General features: G+C 42.3%; 1 protein-coding gene across 5 annotated transcripts in view; it reads left to right on the plus strand.

Moving 5' to 3' along the window:
- FMNL2 (formin like 2) overlaps window positions 1-24,967 on the plus strand; it is a 248,757-nt gene that overhangs the window by 171,421 nt on the left and 52,369 nt on the right. For all 5 annotated transcript variants that reach the window (XM_056861347.1, XM_056861350.1, XM_056861348.1 and 2 more), the window contains exons 5-9: window positions 637-720; window positions 2,607-2,759; window positions 17,434-17,542; window positions 19,691-19,767; window positions 20,214-20,307. In XM_056861347.1, the coding sequence (XP_056717325.1) occupies window positions 637-720; window positions 2,607-2,759; window positions 17,434-17,542; window positions 19,691-19,767; window positions 20,214-20,307 (517 nt within the window). The remainder of the gene's footprint in view (window positions 1-636; window positions 721-2,606; window positions 2,760-17,433; window positions 17,543-19,690; window positions 19,768-20,213; window positions 20,308-24,967) is intronic.

The raw sequence follows: 24,967 nt of genomic DNA on the forward strand, positions 1-24,967 counted from the left end.
CAAAGCAATACAACTAAATATAGCGGCTCAGGTTTGCTATGCTTTTGAGTCAATTAACCCTGTAGAACAACCTAAGGAAATCTCAGAATGTATTTGGTTTTATTTTAGCAGACTCTAGCTTGCTTAGTTACTGCCTCCATGTTATTGTCGACTGACTGGCGGAACTTTTCCATAAGTTAATTTCCAGGTTTCCTCAAGTACTGAAACATGCGTTTGCCATCAGGATTAATGTCATGCAGAGCAGGACCAAATTTCTTGATGCCTGAGGCAGAAAGTCAAGATGGCTCCCACCCCCCAAGTTGTAAAAATATAATACACTAACAATGCAACCTTATGCAGAGTTCTTGCATTGGCTTAAACTGGAGTAACTCTGCATAGGACTGCCCTGTAAGTAATTTGACAGCTCGCTGACATTACATGGCCCTCCACAGTCTTTTCCGAAGTAGGTTGTGCCACCCTGCCCATTGGTAGAGATAGCACTAAAGACTGTGTAGTTTTGCATTAGTTGGGCTTTGGTGGCTTTGTCATCTGTCTAAAAGATCTTCAATGAGCAAATGAATAGTTTTTGCAGATCTGAGAAATGTTCTGTGAACACGAATATGCTAATTTCCAGTGATTTTTTTCTCCCCCCAACAGTTGGGTCAGGGAGTTTTTAAATGAAGAGAACAAAGGCCTGGATGTCTTGGTGGAGTATTTGTCATTTGCACAGTATGCCGTCACGTAAGTAAGACATGGGCTTCAATTCATTTGCAAAAAAATAAAAAAATAAAAATTTGCATTGATTTGTCTGTTGGTGTCCTCAGTACATCACAGGGCATTTCCAGAATGCCCACATTTGTTGCAAGAATCCTACTGTTCTAATAATTATAATCCCCTCTTTCAAAAGATTCCGGCCAGAACTCTTCTCCTTATAAGTTGCATTGCTTCTGAGAGTATATTATGGAACTGTGAAGACAGTGGCTGTATGCCATGTTTGAAAAATATAATTGTTTACAACCTTATGATGACTCTACTTATAGAAGTCCACTTATCTTACAATGATAACACATCAGTACTCAGAATAGTCAGTGAGAATCAGTGCAAACATTCTGTAGAAATGGAAAAAGGCAAAATCACAAGGTAAATCTGCCCCAGCATGTGAAATGAGACTAAATATCTTATCTGCACTGAGATCAGTAGGCGGTTGGTAATCTGTATGGCCCATGAGTTCTGCTTTGCCTGTTTATAGCAGAAGTGGGGAAAGCCGATGCTCACCACAGTCAGGCTTCTGCTTTTCCCTGATTCTCAGTGATTTGAAGTATCTCTGAAAGGAGGAAGACCAGAGTAACATGTTATGGCAGTGGTGCGGTTGCTACCAAAAATACTTCTGCAGGGAGGGGAAGAGGCGTGCAGATGTCATGTGCAACTGACTTCTCTCATGAAATCCATTTACAATACAGTTCTGCTACTGGGGGAAAGTGAGCTTTAGTGCCCTTTCCCCATTTCTCTCCTTGCCTTAACAAGGGCCTGCACAAGTTGTGGCTCATTGAGCCAAAGGCTCCTTTCAGCCATCTGTTGTGGCCCTCAGGAAGTGTCACTTACTCTTCCCTAGAATGGTCAGCATGGTGTAGTGGTTAAGTTGTCAGACTAGCACCTGGGAAACTCAGGTTCAAATCCCCCCTCAGGCAGTGGAAGCTTGCTGGGTGACCTTGGGCCAATCACACACTCTCAGCTGTGACCCTGGCTAGTATTTGGATAGGAGACCTCCAAGGAATACCAGTGGTGTGATGTGGAGGCAGGCAATGGCAAACCAACTCCAAATGCCTCTTGCCCTTTAAAACCCTACTAGGTTGCCATAAGTCAGGTGTGACTTATGGGAAAAAAGAAACACACGCACAAAGCATGGTAACCTTAAGAAGAACCTCAGTGTGTGTGTGTGTGTGTGTGTGTGAGAGAGAGAGAGAGAGAGAGAGAGAAAGAGAGAGAGAGAGAGAGAGAACAGTACTGACCATAGTTGAACCCTTCTATGCCCATTTAAATCAATGGGCTTAGAAGGGTTTTGCTCTACTACAGATGGTGCTGAGAGAGACCCATCTCCAGTTAAACACTAAGACTTTGGTCAAGGACTGTTAAAACCAAGGAAGTACTTATGCCTGGAGTTCACCCATGGCAAAAATACTGACCTCAGTTGCATATTGACAGATGAAACTAAATTAGTACACCCAGTTTATTGTTTTGTTCATGGAAAATAAAGAGGGGTATGTGATTCCATCTCTGCTGCAGCACTGGAGATTTGTTGTCAGCAACAAATCAAGCCATTACTTGTCAGGAGAGGACTGTAGCAGGTTGTAAGGTTCTTCTTCACTTTTCTCCCTGTGATGGCCCTTTTCCGTTTCTCAAGATCCAAATTTACTGTGAAGCGTACATGAAACTAGCACTGTGTTCCAGCTCAAGGGGAAATGTGTTAACAGTGCATTCTGTCGCTCTTTCCTTGATCGTAATCTGTTGGGACATAGTAAATCTGCAGATGTTCGGAAGGAAGGAAAAAGCTATCTACAGCTCTCCTCTCCCTCCCCCTCCCCTCTTTCTTTTGCAAACCTGCACTGAAATGCCTATTTCCTTTTTAGATTTGATTTTGAAAGCTTGGAAAACAATATGGAAAATTCAGTGGACAAATCTAAACCTTGGAGCCGATCCATTGAAGACCTACATCGAGGAAGTAACTTGCCCTCTCCTGTTGGCAACAGTATTTCCCGCTCTGGCAGGCATTCCACTCTACGGTAAGTGGAAGAAATATGCCTTTTTGAAGAGGAGGATTCTTTTCATTTTAATTTGCCCAATAAGTGCCGTATTCCTTATACTGTTTACCTTTATTTTGGCAACCACCTAACCCAGTCTCAGAAATCATTTCCGCTGTTAATTTGAAAATGCTCTGAAGAGATTAATATATATTTAAAGTTGTAATGAGCTGAGTTTAGGTTTGTCTTGTGGTGCTTTTCTTGGGCAGCTGACTGCTTGGCGTACAATTATCTTGTCCCCGAGAGTGTCCTCTCTTTGTTTATATAATGAAATTGCAGAGCAGTTAAGTTCCAGCATATTTGGAAAAAAAATCTTCAGTTACATTGCTAAATAGTCAGCACTTCGGAGAGCTCTTGTTACTTAGTAGTGGGAACATAAACAGAATGAACATAGACATCATTCAGCTGTTGAACCCTTTATGTTTGGTATTTACTGTGTGTGTGTGCACGCTTACACAGATAGATAGTATGTATATATCATGATGGGTAGCCGTGTTAGTCTGTCAATAGTAGTAGAAAAGAGCAACAGTCCAGTAGCACCTTAAAGACTAACAAAATTTCTGGCAGGGTATGGCTCATGAAAGCTCATACGCTACCAGAAATTTTGTTAGTCTTTAAGTGTGCGTGTGTGTGTGTGTGCGCGCGTGTGAAGTGCCTTCAAGTCGCAGCCGACTTATGGCGACTCCTTTTGGGGTTTTCATGGCAAGAGACTAACAGAGGTGGTCTTCCAGTGCCTTCCTCTGCACAGCAACCCTGGTATTCCTCGGTGGTCTCCCATCCAAATACTAACCAGGGCCGACCCTGCTTAGCTTCTGAGATCTGACAAGATCAGACTAGCCTGGGCCATCCAGGTCAGGGCCTTTAAGTATATATGTGTGTGTAATTATACACATGTCTTACGTGGAACTTCCAGTGGTCCTCCACCAGATTACTGACTCAAGTCCATACTTACATAGTTTCAGTAATGGTACAGCTTTCTGGGGTTCTCAGAGCATCCCTCCTGGCTGTACAGCATTTTTGTTGAAGTGAAGCATGAACTTCGAAACAAACAATAATTTTTTACTAATATTTAAACCTTTGCTCCTTGTCACTGCCTCCTAGCTTCACAGTATCTATGAAGACCTGTATGCGAAGCTGTTTAATATTTCTTGGTAATACCTGGAAGTCTTTGCTGTAAGAACCAGCGTTCATGTATGAAGAACTTTAAAGTAGTAATAATGTAATGACAGTGCAGCTCATGAGGCATGCACTGCACTTCTTCACAGACACTGTTGATGGTTCTGTAATAATCACAAAGTAAAAAGGTAAAGGTCCCCAGTGCAAGCACCGGGTCATTCCTGACCCATGGGGTGACGTCACATCCCGACGTTTACTAGGCAGACTTTGTTTACAGGGATGGTTTGCCAGTGCTTTCCACAGTCATTTTCCCTTTACCCCCAGCAAGCTGGGTACTCATTTCACCAACCTCGGAAGGATGGAAGGCTGAGTCAACCTTGAGCCGGCTACCGACTTCCGTTGGGATCGAACTCAGATTGTGAGCAGAGCTTGGACTGCAGTACTGCAAATTACCACTCTGCGCCACGGGGCTCCTAAAATTCCATAGTAGTTCTTGTTTAATGTCTGCCTGCTCTTGCTTTTCAGTATTCTCCTAATAACTGTCACATAAGTAGCATTTCACTAACAACTTTGTTTGTTCATTTTTCAAATGCATCAATCATTTTGCTTTTTGGTATTATGGGAATTTTCTCAGGGTCCTTTTGGGGGGATGTTAATCAGATTAAATACAGAATGTAAAGAACTCACTGATTCAAGCTGTTTCTATCTAGAGTATCTTGTGAATTTGATACCGAGGTAGATTCAAGAGTGCTTAGTGGCTATATTTTTAATACCTCCACCAGTGGAGGACTGTGGGCAGATACAGATAGGTAGTGGAGTCCTGGTAAAGTACCCTCATTCGTATACTGAGCTGATGCTACTCAGATGGCCAGGATGGGCTTGACTCATTGAAGGTGCCATTTGTGTTAACCCATCCCATGTCATTAATCAAAGTGCTTACACTGATTAACCATTATGACAGTAGCATTTCTTTAGCTACTACCATACTGCATTTTAGGGCATTTCCTTCTAGACACATCATGGCAAGGATCTGGTCCACAAACACTGTCATATAAACTCAGCTTGCCTATGGGTGGGGTAGGAATCTTGCAAGCTCCTGGGTTGCTCACTTGAGAGCTGCGCGTGTGCAAACTGATTCTTATCTTTTGTTTGGTGAAAGTATCAGTCTTAAGAAGGGTATTGATATTGAATACCATGTTGCTTTGAGTTTCCTTGCCCCATTTTTTTTGGATTTTGCCAGTGAGACTAAAAGTAAAGAAACTTTTGCAACTCAGAAATCAATGGGGATTTAGCTTTTAATATTATGTTTTTCACCAACTTTCTTGGAAGTTCAGTAGTAACCAGTCAAGCAGTGTTAGTGGACTTAAAATAGGCTTAGCGGGTGCTGCTGATTCAGGCTTCAGAAGCTTGGAGGGAATTAGGAGACTGATAGATTTGCAAAAGAGATTCACACAAGTGGAATGAAGGACACCCAGGATTGGAAGCAGAGGCGAAAGATCAAACTGTTAAGCTTACGTTTGATCTGAAAACTTGGAAGAGAAGGTATTTATAGTACTGGAAGAGTAACAGGAAACCTCCGATAGATAAATAACATGAAGCTTTCCACCAGAGATAAGGTTTCTGCTATGGGGCATTTGCTAATCTGTAGGAAAACCATCATAGTAGTATCTCTTGTGTTGCTTGCAGATTGTAGGTTCTTTAAAAGAAAACACTGTTTAAAATGTGATAAACCAATAGCATTGTGTTCAAGGTTTAATGTCTGCACTGTCCACATTCCAGTTTTGTTCCTTGTTTCCTTTGAGACACATTTGTAGTAGAAATGCAGAATTCAGGTGTGCATGACACATTGCTTACATTGTTTTCTCTTCCTTTCTCCGTTCCTCTCTTCCCCTCTCTGATCTTCCTTGTTGCTTTGTTCCTTCTGCTCCCCACCCCATATCAATTCCGTCTCCTACACCTTTCTTCTGAGCATTTCTGCTTTTCCTCCTTTTCTCCTCCATGTTCATCCATCTCTCAAAATGCCATCAGAACGGTTTGTCCGCCTGAACCACTTCCGTTCAAACGCCGCGGCCAGAGCTGCTTTTCATTCAACTGCCTCTGGAGCGGCTTCAGTTTACACTCTGCTGGCGAGGCTTCAAGCCGGAGAATCTCGTAAGTCAGGGGTGTAAAGCTACACCCAGGAAAGATGCATAGTACATGGCCGCAGGTTCTTGCAAACTGCTGTCCATGTATTATAATGATGGTGCCCGCATGTCATACACGAAAGGCTCGTGATACAGGAACCTTCTGTGTATGTGATGTAGGTTATCTCATTATATTTCATATGCTTAAGCTTACTTGTCTTTTTTTTTTATTAGACACGTTTAAAAATTATAAATTGGGGGAACAGCAAAGAATTCCCCCAATTTTCACCTACAAGAATCTCTGAGCCAACTCAGGGGCTTAGGTAGCCTTACTTCCTCCCTCTGCTTTCTCCTCCTTTAACTGCTTCTCAGGTGGTCTCCATAATCTGCCTCTTCTGAAACCCGTCAATCTGTTTTTTGAAAGTTCTTTTTTGTTGTTTAAGTCTTATGTGTCTGCATACCTGGGGAGTCCCCCAAATAGGTTAGCAGCTTATACCTTTTCTGTGGGTGCCCCTTCTCTGTTGGGTAGTTTTTGTCACCCAGAGAGGGACCAGCCGGTTTATCTGCACATACAGTGAATTCTGCCATCTCCTGTTGCCCGTGAACAAATGTAAATAAACCACAGACTCTACCATTATTTTGCTATTCAATATTTTATTGTTTAACTTTGTTATTTTAGTATTTTAGCACATGATATTTTTCACAATAGCAGTCTTCCAGAACTCGGCGTGGCTTTTTTTATAGACGTTGTCCTTGTCGTCAAGGAGGTCTTTTGATTTCCAATTTAACTAGAGATTCCAGCCAGTATTCAGTTCATCTGTAGTGTCCTGAACTGACTAAAATCTGAAAGGCAACTGCAGATTGTGACTCCCCAGGCATCCCCTCCTCAATTACACATAGCGGTGGCAGAATCTTTCTCGGATCATATCTGTCTGATAACTGAAGCTCTATATTTGTGCAAGGGCCATTAAAATTAATGGGGGCACTCCTTGGGAGAGAATATGGTGGGTGAAATTGGGAAGCCCACAGAGCTGCTCTTTGTGGAGAATAGCATAACTTCCAAAACATTTTATGGTTTGCTTTTCATTACAGGGAACATTCCGCTATTCTCTGTTTTTCATTTATAATTCAGATGAACCTCCTTTTCCCAGTTCCTTTTATTGTTTGCCTACATGAAGCAGAATGGAATTTATGCTACAGAAAGGGGCGGGGGACCCCAAAGTTTCACTGACTTTATTTATTTCATTCCTTCTTTTCTTCAAAGATTTATTCCACAGCCTTCGATGAAAGCACAGAGTGGCTTACAGCAAAAATAAAGTCACACCCAGTTTGCTCAACAAACCCCCAGCCATATTTTTGCCATCAAGTTGTAGCTGACTTATGGTGACCCCCATAAGGTTTTCAAAGCACGAAAAACTCAGAGGTGGTTTGCCATTGCCTGCCTCTGTGTAGTGACCCAGGACTTCCTTTGTGTTCTCCCATCCAAATACTAACCAGGGCCGACCATGCTTAGCTTCTGAGATCTGATAAGATCAGGCTAGCCTGGGCCATAAAACAGGGCACCATAAAACATCACGAATGAAGCATATTAACATGCAGTGAAGAGCCCTCAATACTAGTCCCATCCTAAGTATAGCCACACCCTTCTAAGCACATACTAGTTAAAATGGATACTAGTCATGATGCATACCTATTCTCTCCAGGATCAGAGGAGCATGCCAAATATATTAGGTGCTGTGGAACACAGGCAGGATGGTGCTGCTGCAGTTGTCTTGTTTGTGGGCTTCCTAGAGGCGCCTGGTTAGCCACTGCGTGAACAGACTGCTGGACTTGATGGGCCTTGGTCTGATCCAGCATGGCTTTTCTTATGTTCATATTGGCTCTAATGTACTTGGAAAGGTATAACTCCACTTAGGATGGCACTGTAAATGAGATCAATTTGAGCCCTCATAAAAAGCCCTTTCCTTCCAAGCCATCCAAAAAGCTGAAGGGGATGGGAACTACCAAACAGTTTCTGGAAGCCCACTTGAAAGTCTAGAAGCAATTGGGGAGGATGCTCTTCAGTGAGTAGCAGCAATCCATGCCACCTGCCGAGAGGGCACTACACGAAGGAACTGCTGGGTTGGATGAAGTTGGCACAGGAGGATGCAGTCTTTTCACTTGTTTCCTCTTCCTGCTGTAGTTCCTCCCCTGTGCCATATACTACCACATTCCAGAAGGTCTCTCTCTCTCCCCCCCCCCCAAGAATAGCAAGAAAGAGGAGGCAGAAATTCCCTCTTCTCCAGTCAGGACTCAGTTTGTGGAAGTTAGGATCCAAGCCAATGCTTCACTCAGATAATGCAGGGGTCTCAAATTAAAGCTACTACAGAAAGTGAAGTTTTTGTAACCCTGTTGAGTACGTAATGATCTTCAAAATCCCATTATGGTTGCCATAGGTTCTGTCATTGTGCATTGTCTTCATTGTATGTTTCTCATCAGCAAAAAAGCAGACATTTTAAATTACAGGTGAAGGGAGGGAATATGCAGAGTCAAAGATTGGCAGGGTTGTATCACTCTAGCCAAACTGGGTTCTGTAATGTGTTGACACCCAGCTATATAAATATGTATACCATATGAAAATCATTTGTGGGCTGTGACATCAGTGTGCTTCTTCTGCTTCATTTGTTTTCCATTTGTGCAGGGCTAGTAATTTTAAAAAACCATGAAGGAAAATGTGCCCCTCTGCGCTGTATTTTATTTCTGTTCTCTTGACTAAATTTTAAAAGCATTACTTATTTTTCATTCAGTTAAACAGCATATTCCTGCTAGATCCCTTGAGCTGATTTGCTAACACAGCACTTCATAGAACTGGGTTTTAATATCCTAGTCTGTTTACTTCCAGTGTGACATAGGATTGTCATCTATCCCTGATAGGGCAGTTAAGACCTTTTGAGAAGCTCTCGTCCAGTCTTCAATGTACCATTCTTGAGCAAGGTGACTGAACGAGTGGTGACTGGACAACTTCAAGAATTGCTGAATGAAGTTGATTGGTGGGTTCAGCCCTTGGGACTGAAACAGCCTTGTGCACCCTGGTAGATGACCTGCTGCAGCAGATGGACAGCAGATGTATGACTCTGTTGATTCTCCTGAACCTCTTATCATCTTTTGGTGCTATCAGTCATTTATGGTATATGTCAGACTCTGACTCCTGGGAGTCCTCCAGTGTCCACACACTACAGGAGTCTTAGAAAAGAGGAAGGGGTTCATACCACCCTTAGCCCTCTTTCCTTCAACCCTTGGTTTATCCTCTGGCTACTTGAGTGTGGGCAGGCCAGTTCTCTTCGACTGGTTTTGGGCCATGCCTAATAAAGGCCTGCGTAGGGGCAGGACCATTTCAAGTGTTTCCAATGTTCTCTGTTTAGGGATAGGACTTGACCCATTCTCAGTATCTGGGCCAATGGACCTCCCTTGTGTTCCTCTCCCCCATCAGCCTCACCTCCAACTGGCTGGTGCAGCTCCAACCTCCAGCTGGCTGGTGCAGCTCTCAAGAAGCCACTGTTGCCTGCCTCTGCCTGCTTCCAGGCCCCTCCTGTGGCTCCTGCCCTAGGCCTGCCCCTCTGGGCCTCTAACAAACTTGCCAACAAGGTTTGCTTCCTTTGGGCATGCCGGTGAAGCTTCTTCCCCGCTGCTCCGTGGCCACTCCCAGCAGGGTTGCCTGCGTTGGGCTCACCATGGCTGCTTCCCTTGGCTGCCGCCGTCCCCAGCATTGCCCTCCGCCATCCACCTTTGAGGTGTCCTCCCGTTGCTCCCTCTATCTCATTGATGTGGTAGCCCTCCAGAACTTGTTGGAGGGGCCATGCGAGTGTGAGGAGGGCTCCTCCTGCCTTACTATTGTCGCAGTCTCCCGGCCTGTCCCTGGAGCTACCAGGGAGTGTGGGGAGAGTGCCTCCTGCTCTGTTGACATCATTGTAGCCACCTGATCTGTCCCCAGAGTTGCTGGTGTGTGTAGGGGGCTCCTCTGGTCCTGACGTCACCACGGCTTCCCATCATGTCCCTGAAGCTGCTGGTGAGTGCGGGGAGGGCGTTGCCAGCCTCGACACTATCCTTCCGGTCTGTCTTTTGGAGTTGGAATTGGGAGGCACTGTTTTTCTGTGGTTACAGTCATTCTTGTAAACCAAGTTTTCAGAAAGGTTTCAGAAAGTGGTGGAGAACTGTTGCTTGGTTCCTTGGCCTCTGGCCTGATAGGTCCCCTGTCTCTAGCTCAGGCAAGATTTTCACATTCAATGTATGCAAACTTAAACACCTACGATGTATAATCTTACATTGACCAAAGTAGGATCCAAAAAGGACCAAACGCGTTTCGGCCTGAGAAGGTTTTCCTCAGTGGTCAGTCATAGAGTTATAATCTAGCACACATCCTAATGATATAATTGTGTCATAATAAACAGTGCTAGAGGCCTTATGTTTTTAACTTGACTGTGCACCTTATAAAAATTTATATATTTTTAATCATAGAAGCACATACACAGATATTCTCCGAGTGATGACAGTTCTAGTGCTGGAAAGATTTAGGCTCACACCAACGTGTGAGCTGCAGATGTGTAACCAGTAATTCTAGAAGTGTCTCAGCCGTATTTGTCAGCACGTTTACAACTAGGACTATGTTTTGGACTTCACGTTAAATAGACTTTACTTCTCTTTCTTGCACTGCTTAATGATATAAGGCTCAAGTTGTCTTAAGTGCTGAGCAATTCCTGCAGAGGGTAAACAGTCCTTGTTGTCAAAGTGATTAGAAAGGTTAAGGACTTTGAGATTAGGTTGTTCTCTGAAGCCTCAGAGTCACAGGGAAACTGAGGATTAATGTACCACCTGTTGTTTAAAAAGTCTATGAATTGTTTTCTCAGACTCTAGAGGCCCCAGGCGAACAGTTTTTTGATGAAACCTGAACTGAACTGAAGACGTTTGTAGAACGTATCACCCAAAAGCACTCAATTAAAATAGCAAAATAGATTATATTCAGTGATATAGTTGGAGAGTGGGAGATTTCCTGGCTTTGAGGAATAACAACCAGGCATCTCACTGGCATCTCACTGTCAGCCTTCTCTTTTCCATAAGGCTGTGAAGAAATAAATTTTAGGCTCACGAGTAATTCATCTCCACAATTCATATGGGAAAGACGTTTCTGAATAGTGAGGGATTTTCCCCTGAACGATAGGTACAAATTTGTTTCTTGTTTGTGGTATGCTCCTTTCTGTGATGTTCTTAGGTTGTGGAGAACTTGCAGGGTTGGCTCTTTTTTTTGGGGTGGGTGGGTAGTATTCCTGTCATTCCTGGCAAAATGTTAAAGAGGTTGAACTGCTCTGTGGGCATTGCTGTGCATCACAGCTTTCTTCTTTCCAGCAAGGTTTTCCTTGCACTTCCTCGTAAAAACTTACGTGTTTTATTTTATTTATTTATTTTATTCAATTTATACTTTGCTTTTCCCCAACCAGGTCAGGCTCAGGGCAGCTTACAACAGTATTATGTATAATATAACATAATTTAATTAGGCTAAAACATGACATTAAAACATATACATTAAAACATACACCTACAATAATGTAAATGTTCCCCAGTGGGCCCGTCACAGTCACAGGCAGAGGGCCACCAATGATCTAATAACAATCCTCAGGGATATGTGCATTTGGAATATAGTCCCCCGCCCCTGTCCAGTTCTCTCGCAGAATGAATTGAATGTTTGTGTGTATTTCTCAGGGATTGTGCTGAAAGGAAAACAGGGATCACACTAGCGCCATTCATGTGACAGTTCCGTGGATATGAGCATGGGGAGAGAGAGCAGGACCATTTCCCCTGACGTCATCCTCCAACTCACGTCTCAGACTGTAGACAGAGCCTTCGCAGGCTCAAAATGCATGCGTACAGGGTGCGTGGCCACATGCGTTGAGACCACATGCGTGTAGTTGGCACGTTTTAAAGGCTCTGTTCACAGTTTCGGATGAGAAGGAGGGAGGTCAGTGGGGCTGGCAGGGACAAGCCACATGTTTGTGCCTTATGGATATGTCAATTTCATCTCTTCATGGCGTCCTTGCAGTCCCACATAGGAACTGCACATGCACAGTTCCCTTGTGTGCCCGCACGGAGGACCACTTGATGAACAACAGCTACAGGTAAGCAACACTGTTTTCTGTTGCACAGTTAAGCTCTGGAATTCATAATGGTGTGATGAAAGGCTAATGTGAACTTGGCTGTAGCAACTGAAAAGTATCTTTAAAAATGTGCTGCTGGGGTCAGTGCTCATAATAATACTTACCGTGTATGTAGTGCTTTATTATGTTCTCAGTGCTACAGTTCCCATGCATCGTATCAGTAATCCATGCAATAACCCTGCATTATTGGTATTGTAAATGGGTGTCTGGGGCTGAAAATCACTGCCTTGCATAAGACCACCTAGTGTGTTCCTGGTTACGATGAGATTGCAGTTAGGGGTTTCCTAGCTTACACTTGAAAAGTAAAAAAGTCTGGTAAAACTGTTGGAATATGCACATCATCTTATTTTTTCCGGAACAAACTTTTTATAGTTTGACTTTGAAGGAAAGAAGAAGGAAGTGATAGGAAGGGTGTGTGCGTGCAAGAATACATATGAGATTAATTAATAGAATCAATATACTCTGTGTCACAATCTCTAACCTACAGCAGGAAGAAAAGGAGAACCATCAGCGTATCCAACGGCGTTTATGTTTGCCCTGACGTTTGGTAGGAAAATATTAAAAGAAAGCAACTGCAGATCAGGGCATAACCTCGCCCGCTAAAATTTGATTAGGGATCATCTTAAGAGTTTTTTTGAACGAACCATATAAACTGATTCCAGTGTTTCCTGTCACTGCAAAAAAAACGAGTGAATGTTACAGGTGGCTGGTAAATATTAAAACCCTAATGACTAGACACAGTGAAAACAGATAAATAAATCACATTTTAAAACTGTCACCAGTACAATAACCCTGAGACAAAAAACAATCAAGCTAATAAACGGTGATATGTAAATCAAGGCAAAAATTCCATTTTTCAGTCTCCTGTATAAACTTTTTTTTTTAACTTGCAAAGCCTGTTGTCGTTTCTTCACCTGATCATCTGCTGACGTGGGTAGGGAACTTCTCTAAGAATATCTCTTAAGGGCTTGACACTTAATGTACTGAACCATATTCTTCAAGGGAAATACAAACCACACAATTATACACACACACATAGAAGAAGAAGAGTTGGTTTTTCTACAATGCTTTTCTCTACCTTTGAGGAGTTTCAAAGCGGGTTACAATCACCTTCCCTCCCCCACCCTGCTACAGCCACCTTATGAGGTAGGTGGGGCTGAGAGAGTTCTAGGAGATCTGTGACTAGCCCAAGGTCACCCAGCAGGCTTCATGTGGTGGAGTGGGGAATCAAACCAGGTTTTCCAGATTAGAGTCCACTGCTCTTAACCACTACACCACGTTGGCTCTCTTTTGAATGAACACATTTACATAGTCCCATAGTACAGAGAAACAAAGGTCATTATTCTGAAACTCAATTGTTTTTAATCCACCTCTTTCTTATCATTAGGTAAAGCATAATAAAATGCTTTCTTCATGCCAGAATGGGTGGGAGGATCTGGTACCATTACCGAATGGCATTAGGAAGTGACTCCTGAGATTGTGGGCAGCGTCCTCGGTGCAGTGCAGATGTTGCCAAGGCAAGTCTCAGCAGAGGCATAGCTTATTAATTGGAAAGCAATGCCCAACAAAAACCATTGGAGTTGTCACCTGTGATGTCATCACCTGTGCTCAGACTAGGTGCTACTATCCACCTAGCAGTCATAAATCCATTTCTGGGTGTCCTCTAGCAAGGGTACTGGATCCCACTCCCCATTCAGTAGTACTCTGAAGTAGAAGTTGGTAGTTCTCAGTGAACCTCCACGGTTCACCACCAGAGAGGCATGCTGTCTAACTCTATAGGTGTGTGCCCTTCGCACCGAATTGAGCATGCCTTTTGTGCTTGAGGATGCATACCTGAGTACAAAATAGGGTTGCCAGGTCCCCCATGGCCACCGGTGGGGGATGGAGGGGTAGGGTTACTAGATCCAGGCTGGGAAACTCCTGGAGATTTGGGGGTAGAGCCTGGGAAGGACAGGGACCTCAGTGGGGTGGAGTCCACCCTCCAAATCATCCATTTTCTCCAGGGGAACTGATCTTTGTGGTCTGGAGATGAGCTGTAATTCCGGGGGATTCCCAGGTGCCATCCGGAGGTTGGCATCCCTAGTACAAAAAGCAAATTGAAAAGTCATCTCTGGGTTCTGTTATTTGAAAGACTTTGCGAGTAGTTCCCAAAAGAGACCTAACTTATCATTCTTCTGGTTTCACAACATTCAAAACATTTTTTTAAAGTTCCATGTTTCATTTAAAGCAATATTTTAAGAGGACAGGGCATCTAATGTAAAGGTGTCGTTATTTGATGGAATATTGAATATTATGGCAGTGATATACCCTGTGGTTTCCACAAACTACAATATAAACTTGCTGTAATTGTTAACATCAAAACTGAACTGGCTTATTTCCTTTTGTGCCAGGATGAATCGCGTATGAGTAGTAAGAAAGAGACCTTTGAAAGGTTTGTTGCACAGCATGATAAAATATTTCAGGTTTCGGTGTATCTGCATTAAATATATATTCTCTGCATTAAATATACTCATGACTGCTTGGGGTGTCTTTCCGTCATAATTTATGCTCACCTAAGCTTTCTAAAAATAAAGAATTTAGCCACATTGGATTTATTTTCTGTCAAAGGGAGCATAAGTTGCTTGCAGTTTCAGTTCGGCACAGATTTAAGTCATAGCTAGCATATAACACCCTGATTTATTGACCAGTTGGAGACATAGATTTGTGTTTGGCAAAAATAGTGAATCTCTTGCTGTGACAGTGCAGGGAAATGTATACAGGTAACAATATCAGCTGCAGTCTGCACAATACTGCAAGTGTGCCCTCAAATGAGTTTTTGAGGTTCCGATTCAGTACCAAGCGATGGGTATAGAACATCCACTTCCCCCAGTAATATACTGGCATATATCAGCGGCTCTCTTTGATTAACCACCTTTTTTAACCCTTCTTCCAAGGAAGTCAGGGTGGCTTACATGGTTCTCCCATTTCCCCACTTATGACATTGTGAGGTAGGCTAGGGTGAAAAGCAGAGTCACTGGCCCATGGTCACTAAACAAGCTTTATGGCAAAGTGTGTGAACCTAAGCCCCCCTCCCCCAGTTCTGTGCTGACACTCTGTCCACTATACCACAATGGCTGTTCTTAGAATGCTTGCCAGCGTGGTGTAGTGGTTAAGAGCGGTGGTTTGGAGCGGTGGACTCTGATCTGGAGAACCAGGTTTGATTCCCTGCTCCTCCACATGAGCAGCGGAGGCTAATCTGGTGAACTGGTTGGTTTCCCCACTCCTCCACACGAAGCTAGCTGGGTTACCTTGGGCTAGTCACACTCTCTCAGCCCCACCTACCGCACAGGTGTCTGTTGTGGGGAGGGGAAGGGAAGGTGATTGTAAGCCAGTTTTATGCTTCCTTAAGTGGTAGAGAAAGTTGGCATAGAAAAACCAACTCTTCTTCTTTCCTATGAATACCAAGTGAGTTTAAATGCCATTATTTTCTCTTAGAGATTTCAGTTTCCACATGATTGTGTCAAGGAGAGTTGATGGGACTGCTGTTGTAGACCAAATAGAAATATTTTCTGTATTATGAAATAACATTGGAGTAATATCTCCTTTATACTTGCGAGTAATGCTTTCAATTTGAATGCAAATATAATGATAATTCTATCCAGACCAGTACAGTTTGGCTTCATATAATTCAAAATGGGATATGTTTCTTGTTTAGGATTGTGACAGTAGTTTAGATGGAGTTCAGTGTTTGGATGAAAATGTTTAAAAAAAACCCTACAAACCTCACTTCAGATAGAAAAGTAGCACAGCATGAGGAACAATGAGCTCAAACTTTTTTGTCTGATGAATACAGAGCATTACTGTGATCAAAGGTGCCATCTCTACTACCAAAATCGTATCTTTGTCCATTTCTTTGTGTTCAGAGTAGATGCAATATGGCTATGCCCAGAGAAACCATTCCTGGGTGTATGAGTGTGTACTCATGTGTATGATCTCGTCCCTAAAGTCTGAAATGATCAAGTCATAGGATTCCAGAAAATTTGTGCCTTCTCTGTATGTACAGATTTGGTCTCCATGCATTTGGAACTGTCATGTTCATCCTTAAGGTGGTTTTGTGGCCATTGTTGCTTGCAGTGGTCAATTATATAATAGTTCGTAAGGAATAACTAAGTTAAAAGTATTTTGCATTACCTAACAGTGTAGACCTATGTTTCTAGCTTTATATACGTCGCTATATATACAGTAGGGTCACAGTTCTTGCAGTGGCGGTATGGAAAAAGAAAGAAACGAATACCTTAGAGACTTACGCTGAAGGAATGTGTAGATTTTTTGGGGGCCTAAGTAGCACAGCAGTGATTAACAGATCAATCCCTGCACTATGCCCTGATGAAATGTCGAGCCCAGACAGGTATAAGATTATAAACACAATGTAAACAACAGCTAAGCTACCATCTGCACTTACTGTTGCAGAGGAGTCTGTTTTCTTAGTAATGCAGGTATTAACCTCAAAAGACATAGCAGGATAGATTTGTAGAAGATAAATATTGGTTCTGAGAATTCTTATTCAGAAGTTTAATCTCATAGCTCTTCAATTTCTACCTCGTGGCTAAAAGGTCTTTGGAATTTCCTATATACACGTATACATAGATGTGTGTGTGTGAATGAGTTGGATTCAGTGGTAGATTTCTGGCAACAGAAGGGACGTCCATGTTAATTTTAGCCAGTTCCCTCTTTCTGCTGTTACATTAGGAATTGCTGAACAATTCAGCAATTCGTAATATAACCCAGTTGTATCCAAACCTATAGTAGGCATTCCATTAAAATCTATTGCTAAGATAAAGTTTAATGTTGTTGTTGTTGTTATTGAGCATATGTCAGTAGTGGTTAAGAGTGGTGATTTGGAGCGGTGGACTCTAATCTGGCAAACTGGGTTTGATTCCTCATTCCTCCACATGAGCGGTGGATGCTAATCTGGTGAACAGGGTTGGTTTCCGCACTCCTCTGCAGGAAGCCAGCTGGGTGACCTTGGGCTAGTTATAGCCCTCTTAGAGTTCTCTCAGCCCCACCTACCTCCCAGGGTGTCTGTTGTGGGGAGGGGGAGGGAAGGTGATTCTAAGCTGGTTTGATTCTTCCTTAAATTCACGAATATGTTCATGCGTATGGTTCTATGGGTGGGCAACATGGTAACAAATTCCAGTCTGTGTTTATTTTGTTAAAATCCAATGGCTGATGGCATTACTCTTTTATCTGCAGGTATAACACCTTACCAAGCAGAAGAACACTTAAAAATTCACGATTAGTGAGTAAAAAGGATGATGTCCATGTCTGCATCATGTGTTTGCGGGCCATAATGAATTACCAGGTATTTCAGTTGCTTGATTGGATAAATTTGTTTGAAAGGAGCGATTCTCAAACATGACTGAAGTGGGCTTCCTTCCCTGAGTCAAGAAGATGTCCAGGCATTGTACAGGCAGAAAGAGAGCTAAATCCTCAAAAAGCCAATGCCGGGAGTTAGAGATCTGCTTGGACAAAAAAGCCATGTGGGCTGCCCAGGGTGCTCTGAGAAGGGGTCATCACACAAAATTGCTCCTCCAGGCTCTTTCTCCATAGGTACTTCTGCTAGTGCAAGAAGCTCTGTTGGCACAGTGGGCAGAGAAGGGCAAATGTATGGCTTCCATGTTGCTTGCCTTTGGCTGCCTTTTTCCCAGCCCCAGGTGTCAGTTTTTCATGGATCAAAATGGGATGCTGAAGGAGGGAGAATGCTGGGAATATCCAAGTCCATGAGCGCCTTCTGCTCACACTTTGTAGCATCCACCCTGGAGACTTTAGGGGAACGATTACTCTTCTTATCTCCTGGAGCAACACGATTTTTTAAAAAGGAGATTGGAGAGGACTAGGTCATATGGATGCAAATTGTTATTCCGGGGACCAGAACATAAACTGGGGGTGGGGTGGGGGGATGACAACACTTTGATCGCCACATTACTAATCAGTGAGAGAGTTGACACCCTTATTCCTGTCTCAATCGAGATACCTTCTGAGAGGTATTGGGGAGGAGTTTGATTCATTTATTTGAGAATAACAGTGAAGATAATTTGTTATAAAACTAGTACAAAAGCCTTCTATCTAAGCCTAGTAAACTCAACATTATATAATTAAGCAGCGTAAATATGTTTCTTTTTTATATACTACAAAAGGGTGTGAGTATATGGATATCCAAATGTTTTTGTGTATCACAGTTTTACCATACCACGATGACTTTTAGTGTTCCTTATGTGGCTGAAATTGGCCCTTTGTAGAGCTAGCATAGAACACCAAGGACCAATATTTCACAAACAGGTGTAGGAATTTTGTCTATTTGAATCTCCATGGAAGGAGGATAGGATAAAAATGTTGTAATAAAAAAACCACTATTGCTTGTTGTGCAGTGAAAATTACCCTGTGTTTGGGGTATGTCAGCATTCCTTCTCATGAGTAGCACTAATGATTCCCAAAATGATGCTTATGGGAGCCATTGCATGTATTACCTGGCTCCCACTTGCCTTCTGAATCCTATGGGCCATGAATGATGCACAAAAATTGTTCTTTATCAGCTGATTAACCCCTTTGGCAGCTAAATTTTGCTTGGACCCATACCTATTTTATGGTGGTACCCCTCCTATTTCCTCAAAATTCCAAAATTGCCCACTGCCTCAAAAAACCTGTGCTTTAAAGTTTACAAAACTAACCCACAGTGGATTAAGAGCCTTTCTTTGAAGCATGGAAAGGTACGTTTCATGGATATTTGAGCATTATTCCTATGCAGGTGAGGGAGAGACGAAAGAAAGTGAAAATCCCAACAGTTTTTGCTGTAGAAATTCTAGGTTCAAAGTATCACAGAATTCTACTGGTACATAGGAAACATTTCCCCACAAAACTCCAACTTATGCAAACTCTTACAAAACCAACAAACTAGACCACCCTACATATTCTATTAAAAAGACATTCCAAGGGGGAAAAAAGAATAAGAAAAAAAGTTTGGCAGCAACACTGGACGAGATATTTCAGATATACTTCCTGAGAGCCTGATATTAAACCAAGAATGCTTGCTTGTTGCTCTTTTTCTTGCCAAGTCTATGTAGATATATTAGAACCGATCGGTGGCTGGTCATATCATATTCAGATATTACCATTTTGCAGTGTACTCTTAACTTGTATTAGGCATATTATTTAGCCTGATGTCCATATGTGTGTCATATGATTTTTAGATGATAAAAGTGTAAACGTTAATGTGACAAACATGTTTGGAAACCTATCATACCAATTCTCCTGTCAGAGACCCAGGATTGGTTACAGCCCTTTAATTGCATGGCACATGGATGTTGTTTGTGTTGCTGTGTACCACCTCAAGCATTTTTAGAGTGGGAAACCAATAGTTTGAATGAAGAATGATACATTTGTTTGAAAAACTGTGTTTGCTGCCATGTGTTGTGTGCAAAGGCTAGAATTTATCCATTTTTCTGACTTTCAGTATGGATTCAATATGGTCATGTCCCACCCCCATGCTGTCAATGAAATTGCACTAAGCCTGAACAACAAGAACTCCAGGTAAGTTCCTCTTTGATGCTGGAAACGTTGGTGTCCAGCTGATGGCTTTTGCCCACTTCAAAGTGCTTTGCAAGAAATGCCTTCTTTACATACACTACAGCCCCCTGTTAATGCCGTCTCAGAACTGGGTTCCTTTAATCTGAAACTTGTGGCTGCTTTGCTAGAGTTAAGGTTTATGCATAATGTATACCAGAGAAATTGCTTATGCATTAGTTGTTGGTTTTTAAATTAGGAGCGCTTTAAAGAGATTGAGATTTCAGCTTCATGACCCAAGGAGCTATTCAGTATTTGCAGTATCTTGCCTGAAGTATCGACAGGCGTCAATCTCGTGAAGTGGCAGCTGAACATTTAAAAATATTATTTTCAGATGTCGTCACATCAATCATGAAAAAAAGCTGAATTGTCACATTGTTCTAACTGGCTGCTCTCTCCCTTTCTTTAAACAGAACAAAGGCCCTGGTCTTAGAACTCTTAGCAGCAGTTTGTCTTGTAAGAGGAGGACACGAAATTATATTGTCTGCATTTGATAATTTTAAAGAGGTAGGTGATTCTGTTTCATCGGAAAGCAGCATATGCCTGCACAGCTTTGTTGGATAAGGTTTGTTGAACTCGATGGCTAATCTTTACTTCATGGGGCTCGGTCTGAGTGCATTTTAAATAATACAACCGTTTGTAGCAGCATTAATATTGGATACATGTTAGATATAGGTTCAAGCACACATTGCATTCTATTTCTGTTCTGCTGAAATTAGACATCTTTTGCATAGCAAAACACCAAGGCTGTCTAAATTTAGGATTCCTAGTGGGAGTTATACTTCACATTGCAACATTTGGTTACAGTAGTCTATTTAGTTTTTTTCCCAACCTTGCAAATATAAATTTTAAGCCAACTTGATTTATGCTTCCTCCACATATCCACTCTTAGACCCCCTCCTTTGCCTTTTCAGCTATCCACTCCCCCCTCCCATTTTGCTTGATAAGAAATTAACCTTTTTTCTCTTTCAAATTCAATAATTTAATCACCACGCCAGAAAAAAGATAATTGTTCTGCACTGAATGGCATGAGTGGCGGGTGATTTTATTAAATATATAGTTTGCCTTTTCAACCTCTAACCATCTGAATTCAGGCAACATGCAGACACAGTAGTAGAAGGCGTGCTGATCCATTGGTATTTGAGTGCTCAGAAAGAAGCATGGGATATATAGTGTGACTGAAAAATGGTCTCTCAAGAAAGAAATGGGGATCTTAAAGAACACACACACACACACAGAATCTCCTGATCAGCATTAATGCACTGTGGAACAATGTAGAATACACAGCTGCTAATTTAAGGTGGTTTCCACAGCTCTCTTAATTCCTGCCCAGTAAAGATAGGCATATATAATCATGCATGACTCAGCCTGGCTTCCCTGAAAACAAGAGGGTCTTCAGCTTGAAGAGTACTTTGTCAGCGTGTTTCTTTTGGATGAAGATCTCAGCTACAGGATTCAATTCTGAGGGAAAGGAATGCCTTAACTGAATGTGGCTAGTAGCCATGGACGGATCTATTGTCCACAACTCTAGTCTAATCCCCCATCCCATAGACAGTTTCATCTATACTAGTGGTCATGACTACATCTACTGACAATGAATTTTACAGTTTAAATTCATACTGAACTCAGAAGTACTTCCTTTTGAATGTCCAGAACTGGTTTTCTGTCGACTTCAATGGGTGTCCTCAAGTTCCATTCATCATAGATAGATCGATTGTTTATTTACGGCCCTTAGCAGGATAAAACCAGAAACATGGACTAAAATATTCTTACAAACAAAGAATTACAGTCCAAGTTTTATAACACTTTAAAAAAGAAATAACAACCAAGACACTTCTGCCAGTTGGGCTAAGAGACTGTTCTATGGCGTCGAATTTTCAATGCTGTCGAGCAAAATTTCGCAACCTGTAAAGTGATTGAAGGATTATCCCCTTGTAGGAGCAACTCAATGTTTTCTCCTGCCCTGTCAGGTCCCATTCTCAATAAGAGGGGCTCAATAAACTTAGAATAGGGTAATGTGTAAAAATTACAGTTCAGGAGGGCGAGCTCAATAGTTTCTAAGTCCCCTGATTTATAGGGGCAGAATCTTTCCTTCCTGGGTATCTTCTTAAATTTCCCCTCTAGAATAGCAGAGGGTTAGGCTGCACACCTGGTTCCATTCATGATTTAGTGATTGTGTTTGGTACCATTAGTGCTTTTTTTAAAAAAAGGTGTCAGTATTCATAGATACGTTGCCCTGATTCTACCCTTAGGACTTGGGAGAGTACCCTCAGAAAGGTGCTGCTTTTCAGTATTGCTGAGTACTGCCTCAAAAATAGCCCTGGATACAATAATCTGTATACTGTTTCCCAAATGTGGCCCCTATCTGCAGATATCTAAATCTGTGGATCAGGTCCACACTTGCACTAAACAGATGTTTCTGCAATCATGGGGGGCACCCCTAGGTTTGCAGAAAAATCTGACATTAAAAAAACATTGGGGGGTTTAAATCCCCCCCCCCAAATGAAAGAGCGTTCTCTGTGCTTGCAGAGAACCTCAGGTGGCACAGTCTGGGAGCAGCCCTGAGCCTGGCCGTGGCACTACCCGGGAGCCATAATGTGCCTGGTGGTTGCACATCCGGGGACCACAGCAGGCCCAGCAAGAAAATGGGGAGAGGAGATAGGATTCCCTCTTCTGCGAGTTTTGCAGCTCCCCCACTGAGCTGGGAAGGAATTCCCCACACACACATACATGAATTGCACATATCAGGAGTGTGTGTACCTGCAGTCCCCCTGAACATTTGGTTGCCATATCTGAAAGGGACAATGCACAGACTCTGCATGCATGTACAGGTTCTTTACATACTATGCAAAACCCCTGATTTTTCAGGGTTCTGGTTTGCATGTATCAAAATTGAAAATCTGCTCATTGACCCTTTGCCGATTATGGATATCAGGCAGATCTGTGTGCACTTGCTGATCTCCTGTTGCATATGACATAATGTTTGAAAAGGGATAGAGTATGACTTCAAAATAAACAATATGAAGAGAAAAAAAATGAGTCCCACCAGAGTCATTGCCTGGATGCAGCCAGTCTAGACCCATAAGTAAGGCCTGGCCTGGAGCTTTCCGTATCCTAGTACCCTGGAACAATTGTAAGAAGTATAATAGACTTCAGAATATTTACACACACACCCCAACATGTTGCTGGTGAATACTGGGATATCCCTGTGTACATGTACTTTGGAAGGGGATCAGAAGTGGAGTCCAGTAATTTAGAATGCAGAAACCAAGCAGCCAATACAATCCTGACTACAAATATGTTACAAGCAGAGAATAAATAATCAAGTGTATTATGCAGTTGAGACAAACCAATAATTGAAATCAATCTCTAGCTAGCGTTACCAATATTTCAGAGCTACTGGCACAAGAAGCAGAAATCCAGCAAAGCTTTCCCTACTGTTCTGTCTCCATGCTTAGAAAAGTTGGATTTCTGTCATGTAGTTATTACAAGTAGAATAGCTTTGACAAGACAAAAAAAAAATGCCAATTCTAAATGTAGGAACCGAGAGAGGAAATATATAGCAGAACCCAGTTATCTCTGCTCTACCTCAATCTCTCGCCCCATGAAACCCCTTCTCTAATGATCTCTTAGCAGAATCATTGGCAGAGCCTGGGAGAGAGTATTATAGTTAAGGATGATATGTGAATGGCAAAATGTCAATAACAGAACATATAAAGCAATCCTCAGATACAGGAAGGAGGGGGAAATCATCCATTTCTCAAACATTATTTTCCCCACAATCAATTCATGTCATTGCAATGAAGCTTCCCCAAAACATAAGATTTTGTTCAGAAATATAGGTCTAAAATAGTCAGAGAAAAGTTGTTCCAGATCACCTGCTCCCCTCTACGTGCTAGAATTTATGAAATTTCTCACACTGTTTATGAAATGATTGCTGGACCTTATCTGTTAAATAAATTCACTCATTTTCCGTTGTGTTACTTGTAAATAATATTAAATCTGGCCAAGAAAATGGGTTTGTTGGCCTGATGGATAACTCTTGTTACGTTCTTATTCTAGATTTTGGCAATATTTTTTCTTTTTAAAGGAAATTTGTCTGTGACATTTAGAAGCTGTTCCCACTGGATAATTTTTCTTCAACTTCTGACAATTCCTTTAGAATTTTTTACATTTTCTTTTTTACACAGCTTCTCTTTCTGTCTTTTAAAATAACGTGCGTCTTTTCAATAAGAACGAATAGTGTGTCGAAGCCCACAAGCTTTCTCATGGGCGCAAAAGGGAGGAGGGAGTCCTCTTTGACCACGGAAACGCCTATGCTGGGAAACATAGGACCTGAATGGACGAGAAAGCCTGTAATAAGTAGGGGAATTGGATGTGACTCAGTGACAGCGCTTGTGGGATCCAACCCTCTGTCTCAGTAAGACAGAGCTGAGCCTGTTTCTCTTATCTGTCCTCCTCATAGTATTTGGACTTTATGGGAAACTGGAAATCTTACAGTGCATTCCTAAGGCGACTTACTCCAGTCTAAACCCATTGAAATGAATGGGCTTAGACTGGAGTAATTCTCCTTAGGAATGCACCGTTAGTATGTCCCTTGTAAGTAAAGGTAAAGGTCCCCTGTGCAAGCACCGGGTCATTCCTGACCCATGGGGTGACATCCCATCCTGACATTTACTAGGTAGACTTTGTTTATGGGGTGGTTTGCCAGTGCCTTCCCCAGTCATCTTCCCTTTACCCCCAGCAAGCTGGGTACTCATTTTACTGACTTCGAAAGGATGGAAGGCTGAGTCAACCTTGAGCCGGCTACCTGAAACCCACTTCCATCGGAATCGAACTCAGGTCATGAGCAGAGTTTGGACTGCAGTACTGCAGCTTATCACTCTGCGCCACGGGGCTCTTACGTCTCTTGTAACCTTGTATAAAAATCAATTAGCTGTAGTGTTATCGAGTACCAAAGATGTTTTGCCTTTATAGGTAGAAGGAAAATGCCTATTGAAAGGGAACCATGGACACATTTTAGAGAATAAGGCCAAACACATTTCTTTTCCATGCTAAGGACGCCCATTCTGTGCTGATGTGCATGTGAATCAGCCTTTGAATTGCTGTATAGAAACAGCAGCAACATGCAGACATCAAGCAAAATCAAGACCTGTCTTGAAATCGT

This window comes from Euleptes europaea, chromosome 15 (genome assembly GCF_029931775.1).
Source record: "Euleptes europaea isolate rEulEur1 chromosome 15, rEulEur1.hap1, whole genome shotgun sequence".
NCBI lineage: Eukaryota > Metazoa > Chordata > Lepidosauria > Squamata > Sphaerodactylidae > Euleptes > Euleptes europaea.